At 41.8% G+C, this 7,924-nt stretch overlaps 1 protein-coding gene across 1 annotated transcript in view; it reads right to left on the reverse strand.

Annotated features, from left to right (window-relative positions):
• tnfsf11 (TNF superfamily member 11) overlaps positions 1–4,758 on the reverse strand; it is a 16,243-nt gene extending 11,485 nt beyond the window's left edge. Inside the window, exons 1-2 of the mRNA XM_037686617.1 lie at positions 4,499–4,758; positions 2,012–2,047 (exon numbers count right to left, since the gene is read on the reverse strand). Coding sequence (XP_037542545.1) covers positions 2,012–2,047; positions 4,499–4,699 — 237 coding nt within the window. The 5' untranslated portion in view covers positions 4,700–4,758. The remainder of the gene's footprint in view (positions 1–2,011; positions 2,048–4,498) is intronic.
• Positions 4,759–7,924: the final 3,166 nt, after the last annotated feature.

Consider the following 7,924-nt stretch of genomic DNA (forward strand, 5'->3'; position numbering starts at 1 on the left):
ACACCTAGGGACAATTTAGAGTTACCAATCAGCCTAACATGCATGTTTTTGGTCTGTGGGAGGAAACTGGAGTACACGGAGAAAACCCACACATGCACGGAGAGAACATGCAAACTCCACCCAGAAAGGTCCCTGGTCAGGATTTGAACTGGGGCGACCTGCTCGCTGAGAGGCGGCAGCTCTATCAGCTGCACCACCGTGCTGCCCCATACGTTTAATACTAATAATTTATTATGTCATCACCTTTGGTTAATGTAGCAGCACCTGCCATGTATCAGGCAGCACGACCTGCTCTGATTGGCTCTGGTTCTCTTTATTTGCTGAAAGCAGCATCAGTTTAATTCCTGCATCATTATTAAATTGGAAGGCATAAAAATACCACAACAAAGCACAGGTATTTTCCCTCTTTGATTTTTACAGATGATGGAAATCCGTCACAGCAACGGAGAATTTTAGTCCAAATCTATTTCACTTGGTTGTCCAGCGGACATCCTCGAGGCAAGGTTTGGTTGTCCGAGAAGAAAATAGGTTGTCTTGGCCAAATGGAAACCTCTTATTACCCCAGTTTACATTTACATTTAATGACTCGCTTCTGAAAGTTTCATTAATATGGGAAACATAAGAAGAAGGGAAATTTCGTTGACAAACAGGGTTGACTCCCACAGTTAGAATCAAAGTTTTAGACAAAGATATTGCATGATGAGTATGAGTTGTGAATGACTTTCAGCTACAACCACATTAGAATTGTATCACAATAACTGTAAAACTGGCTGAATTAAATTATTTTAGTGTTTTCTAAGACCATTGCACGTGGCAGCCATCTTGAATTGGACTAGCTCAAAAAAGTAATTAAATGCAGATGTGCATACAATGATAATACTAAAATTTTCATTAAAATCCATCCAGTGGTCTGTGATATTTTGGTAATAAATTGATACCAAACAGTTAATGGCAACATTTTAAACACAAGTTGAACAATTAGTGTTCAGCTTATTTGTTGAATATTAGTATCAGCAACTAGAACACCAGCTTTTAGCTGAATATTTTTAAAACTGACTGAGTTCTTGATAAATTTGTGTTTGCCAAGAAGACTGTGCTGTGGTCGCTAACTTAAATTGGGTTGATTGTAAATATCCATCCATCATCCATCCATCCATCATATTTCACTTGTTCTGAAGTCAGGTCTTGGGGCAGCATCTTGAGCAGGGAGGTCCAGACATCTCTTTCCACAGCCACCTCTTCCAGCACTTCTGGGAGGACTCCATGGTGTTCCCAGGCCAGCCGAGAGATATAGTTTCTCCACCGTGCCCTGGGACTTCCCCGGGGTCTCCTCCCAGTCGGACATGACCAAAGCACCTCCTTAGGGAGGCGCTCAGGAAGCATCCTTACCAGATGCCCGAACCACCTCAACTGGCTCCTCTCGATGTGGAGGAGCAGCGGTTCTACTCTGAGTCTCTCCTGATAACTGAACTTCTCACCCTCTCTCTAAAGGAGAGTCCATCTACCCTGCAGAGGAACACTAACCAGGGTTCATGGGGGTAGGAACGTAGACTGACCGGTAAACAGAGAGCTTTCCCTTACAGCTCAGCTCCTTCTTCACCACAATGAACCGGCACAGAGTCCACAATACTGCAGATGCTGCACCAATCTGTCTGTTAATATCACGTTCCATTCTTCTCTCACTCGTGAACAAAACCCCGAGACACTTGAACTCCTCCACTTGAGGCACAACCTCACCCTCGACCCGAAGAGAACAACCCACCCTTTTCTGACTGATTGTAAGTCTAAATCCATAATTACTTCTGAAAGTTTCTTTAAAATTTTTTAGTGATTAACAGTACACCCACCCACACACACACACACACACAGATACTGGGGGAAGCCCATTTTTGCCTGCCACAGATGTGAAGGGGATTTGGTATTGCAATATTGTTCCACAAATGACTTTTGGCAGCAGTGACAGTGTGACGCTGCTGTTGAAAGGAAACATGTTAATCAATGTCAGACTCACCTCGATGGGCTGGTGTGGGGCTGTGGACAAATTTGTCTAGAGAGAGAGAGAGAGAAAAACAAGCAGGATTAAGGTTAGATTATTTTTTGTGTCTCTCTGCAATCCCCTGCAACAAGTTGAAGCTGAACAAATTCAACCCTCTGAGCATTATCTTTACTTTTAGCTGGTCATTTACATGAAATCACAAAGAAGAAAACAATCCACTTACAGCAGCAGTTCGTTTTCTGAAACCAGGACAAATTCAAGCTCTGTTCTGCTTTCCTCTTCTATTTCAAGTTCTGCACTCAACGCAATGCCTCCAAAAGGCTTACTGGAATATTAACCCATGCACACAAGTTAGGAGTCCCAGTTAACATTCTTAACTCCAGGTGCAAGCACATCATTGAAGACTTTGAATTTATTCAAGCAGACATTGACAAACAACCACTGCAGTCCTGGTCCTCGAGAGCCACTATCCTGCAGGTTTTACATGTTTCTCTGCTCCAACACACCTGATTTAAATCACTTGGTGATTGACAGGCTGCAGAACATGAAGAGGAAGTTTAACCATTGGTGTGTTGGAGCAGAGAAACATCTGGCTCTCGAGGACCAGGATTGGACACCACCGAATTTGATTCCATTTTTTTAATGATTTAAATTCAACACAGCACAATGGTAAATGGTACTTATATAGCGCCTTTCTATCTTATCAAGATACTCAAAGCTCTTTACACTAGAATCTGTGTCTCATTTACCCATTCATACAGCACTCTACTAGATCTCTACAAAGCTAATTGAACTAAGCTAATCATTCTAAAGAGACTAATCAAAGCTTTATCACATTCATACACTGATGGGACACACATCGGAGGCAATGAGGGGTTCAGTGTCTTGCCCAGGGACACTTCGGCATGTGACTGCTGGTGGATTCGAACCCCCAACTCTTGCATTGGAGGACGACTGCTCTAACCACTCAGCCACAGCCGCCCCACTATGGTTTATACTAGTTAACTTTAGCCTGTAATCCTGAGCGATAAGTGTTTGTAAATGTTGATCTGTAGCAGACTGATGCAGAGTAGAGTTGTGTAATTACTCTGCATTTTCACCTTCATCTTGACATACAAGCTGCTTATGGATGTAAATTCTTACAGAGAGCCCATTATTTTTTATAAAATCTGGTAGCTGGTCTGTTATTTTTTTGTCTCAGATTTTCTTTTTACCATACATTTGAGATTTTTGGTCCATGAATTTATACTTTTTTTCATTTAAGTACAGAAACCATTCAGACCCATGTGTGTTGTGTGGCAACTGAAGAATTAAAAGAGTTTATACCTTCAGAGGCCTCTATGCTTTACTTTAATTTTTAGACTCAAACTAAGAGCAGCTCTGCTCCGTTTAACAAAAACCTCAAAGTCCATGAGCTCATAATCAGAATTATTTATGTTTTAAAATAAATAGAGACCTAAAAGTACCTCCAGCTCGGACCCTCTCGATCCTGCTCTGTCTGCAGCTGACCAGAGCAGAAGGTGGCCCAGTTCAGACCTGGTTGAAGATTTGTTAACTCACATTGAGTGTAAACTTCTTGAGTTCCTGGGTGGTGTTTTCTTTACTATCCCCATCACAATGCATTTGTACCAGAGACGTTCACATGATGGAAGAGAACAGGGCAGAGATGTTTCAAGGAAGGCTGACTTGTTCAAACATGACAATCCAAAAAACAAAAAAAAACAAAACCATTTTGGAGTAACACAAACAAGCCTGACAGAACTTAAATCTGATGCATCCCATTTAGCCTGCGAGAGGACAAACATGCGCAGCTGACAAACCGTGGAGGACTTGAAGAAGAGCAGAAAAGCGCGTGAACTTTCCCAGACCTCCTCTCCGGCTCGGAAAAACAGTTCTGCTTATGCTTTAATGTTTACAACTTGTGACTCATACAAATTGCAAATAGAAGCCACAAATGGCATGTAAACACGAGACGCTGCATTCTCAAGTGAAAACATCTGCAATTTGCAAACAACATCTGGCGCGCTGAGCGCAGCGCAGCCCCTGCAGCATCTCTGCGTAAAGCCGGGATTGATTTATGCGGCAGCTTCTGCAGAGACAAGATCTCAAACAAAAACTGACTCGTGTCGGTGGAAAGTGTCACCAAAGGCTCGTGCGCTCGTGCTGCGACAGGAGACGCGTGAGAAGCCTTCAAAGAGCGCACGAAGCCGCAGAAGAGACTTTCACGCCTCTCCTCTTCCTCCACATGAGCACGCTGCCTGCCCTCAGAGCGAAGGAGTTATAAAGTTTAAAGGAGGAACTTATCTGACATTTTACGACGGTGTAAAATTGCGCAAAGACTTGTCGGACTTTCTGAACTCGCGCGCAGCTCGAAAGCGTTGCCAGATTGTTTTGTAGGAGGGCTGAATGTTTACACACACAAACCGAGATTAAATCAAACTTCCTGCAGGTGAACTGCTGCGCAGAGACAGAAACTAGAACCGGGGCTCAAGCTTTGCCTACCTCTTGGAGATAACCCGTCAGATGCAAAAAGATCGCCATGCTGGAGGCCACTTGAAGCAATCCCATAACAGCGAGGGTCCCGATTAGCAGCGACCGGTATGTGGGCTCCGAAACCTGCGCCGGTGGGTTGAAGCGGTGCTGGCCCGCCTCCATGTCCACGGTGTTCCGCAGGTAGGCTCTGTATTCATGCGTAGCTGACATGGCGCGCGCTAGTCAGTCTGTAAGTCGAGCCGCTCCGCCCCGGGGCCAAGTCCCAGATTCAATGCATCGAAGGAAACAGTCGCGGAGTCTCTGCTCGGCGGTGGGCGGGCTGAAGGAAAGCTCAGCCAATCACAGGCGAGCCTGCGGATCACTACTAAAGCCGCCAATCAGATCGATGCGATCGCGCAGCAGGTGAAGTTCTTTACGACCTCAGGAACCCTTTGAAGAAACCGCGGCCACCCCCTCCCACCCCATCGTGACAATCTGTGACTTGAGGTAGCAAGGAAGCTTTGAATGGATTAAATACAAAGACTGTAAACACACACTCAAAACGGAATAAAACTCAGCTACAAGAAATTTCCCAAAAATGATTAAAAAAAAGGAAAACTTAAGAAACATTTTTACATTACTGAATATCAAATGATGAATATCTGAGTCCATCGCATTTGAAAGTCACAAAATGATGTTTGACACATGATGACTGAAAAGCAAGTAAATCAGCGAATAAATAAAAACGCATCCTTATAAACTAACAACTATGAAATAAAGTAATAAATAAAAGGCACTCAGAATTTTTAAAAACACTTTATATCACTAATTATAGAAACCCATTTTTGCCATGATGCTAAGTCATGGTCTTAACATAGTCATAATAATGCGATGCTAAGTGATAATTTTGAGATGCTATCTCATATAATATATACCGTTAGGCCTGTCACAATAACATATTTTGCTGGGCGATTAATTGTCTCAGAAATTATTGTGCTAAACGATAATATTGTTTGAAATTGGACAATAATTAGTACTTATTGTCAAATTTAAGAAGAAATGTTGTTAATTTGTTTTGAGTGTAGTACCTTTTTTACCACAGGATGGCAGTATAAGCCTGTTTGAACCGGGAGGAGCAGCGTGTCTCTTTAAGAAAAATGGGAGAGAGACCTCTAGAAGTGACACGGGCTGTCTTTCTTTCCTGTTTTTCGGTTCTCAAAATGGCGGACGCTCAGTTTGGTTTGAGCTCTTTAGCATAGCATTTTTCACACAAAGCTTTTAATAAAAAATCAGTAAACATGTTCTCAGCTTCTTTTTGCAGAGAAAAACAACTTTTTACAGGAAGGTACGGGTTTCAACTGTGAATTTTGGAGCTTTGACAAGACGGAGTTTTTTTCCCGATGTCGGCCTGTTATCTTAGCTCGTAACTTAGCTTCTCAGTTTAGCTGCTGAGGCAGTGGCAGAATTAGGCCTCCACAATGGGACAATTTTGTCAAGCAAATTCTTTCTGAAGAACTTTTATTTGCAAAATCTAACAGGTTTTGCCTTACATCAAATTTACATTATTTATTTTATATTCAGTTTATTATATTATATGTGTATACTCAATGTCTGTGAAATTTCTTGTTTTTATTGTTGAAAGTGCCTTAATTTGTTCTGTGTGTATGTCTTTAAGACAGAAAGCAGTCTGACTGTCGAGTTATCTAACTGGTTCATGTGACATCCTGAGTAGCCAACAAGGTTCACGTTTTAGACTTTCTTACATAGCTAATGGTGCTGAAACTGTCCATGCTTTGTCTGTAATGTTGGTTGAGGAATCCTAGCCATGAGTTCATGAAAACTATGTAATTGTATTGTATGTATTTGGTTATGTTGAATTATATTATTACTAATGGCTAAGCTATGAGTGAATTGTGGTCTTTGAATACCCTCTTGCAACCTCATGAAGCATATTTCTCATTATTTCGGAGAGTTATTCTGCATTTCGTTTGAATTTGTTATTTTTTGTTTGTAGACCACACCCATGTACTCAGCATAACCAACAAATGAAGAGCTAAAGACTTAAAGAAGCTATGAGTGTTAAATCATCTCTAACCGGATGTCCGTGGCGGCTATAAATTACAGCAAACCCCTTTTTTAAATAACCTTCACAACAACTTAATGGTCCTTTCAGACAGATTATTGTTGCCACATAAAGATGTCTTGGACTATCCCTAAACCAGTGATGAAGTATGATGATCAGATTACAAGACTGAGGCCTCACACATCAGCCATCCTTGTTGGAAGATTTTTTGTGGCATCTACAGCACAGCAGAGGATAGCACTTCAAAGTAGAAGTCTCCTGACTTCTACTAAAGTAGAAGTCAGAAAGTTGTTGGTTACCGGGAATCAATGTTCCATCTAAGATACGTGCCTGCGGAATCGCGCACTGCTTGCACATTCTCTGTGCACAAGAAAATCTACGCTACGCAGATGCGAACTGGCCACAAGGTTATCTCCCATTTTACAATAAACTGTCAGTCCAAGTGCAGCGGTCTGTACAGTTCAGCCGCCTGATGCATATAGAGTGGCGGACGGAACCCCCCCTCCAGTCAATACAGACCTGTGTCACGTGATTTGTGTATCCAGCCAGTCAGCGTCTTCTGGAGTTTCACCGCTGACATGCGAACTAAGTTCAAAGAAGCTACGTAGCTACAAGCAACCTTGACTTCTTGCGCTTTTCCATGCTTTGTTACTGCATATTTCATCATATACCAAGGAATAATATTTGGTGTTGTGGATTTAGTCTTAGTGAGCTTCACTACCTCCACATTACAGCTTTCTTCCTTTGTTTGTTTGTTCAAGATTATCTTACTCTGGGTTACATTTCCTCGTGGGTGGACTGATCTTACCGTTCATGTAAAATATTTGATAATGTTCTTATAGAAACAATTCCTGAATGTTGTTCATACTGTGTTAATGCTACATTTGTCTCTTGACCCTACAACTGGGTAATGTTACAGTAGACCTAGCCCATTACTGAAGTTTTAATTAGGTATTTTAAGCTACTAATAAACATGATGGATGATGATCATATTGCTTAATACTAGGCCATTAGTAAGAAGGAGTGATTATTATTATTGTTTCATATTGGCTAGTGATTTTTTCCCCTAAAAATTAGCTTATGCTACACTGTGTTTCTTAGACTGTGACTAGGATGTGTGAGAGAAGCGGCGGATGCTCTATTCACACAAGGAGAGCTGTTGGTCAGGCTACATCTTGTTGTGCCATTAACTCTAATTAACTCTAAAATAGATAATGAATCAAGTGTTACTTGTGTAGGTAAAACTAGATGTTAAACCACCTATTAAAATACACCAGAATGCAGGAAATGGCATCGACTTTATTAAAAATTTCCTGGGGGAGGACCCCAGACCCCCCCCACCACCACCACCACCACCATTGTGTCCTCCCCAC

The sequence above is a fragment of the Nematolebias whitei genome, chromosome 13, assembly GCF_014905685.2.
Source record: "Nematolebias whitei isolate Nwh7 chromosome 13, NemWhi1, whole genome shotgun sequence".
NCBI classification, from domain to species: Eukaryota; Metazoa; Chordata; class Actinopteri; order Cyprinodontiformes; family Rivulidae; genus Nematolebias; species Nematolebias whitei.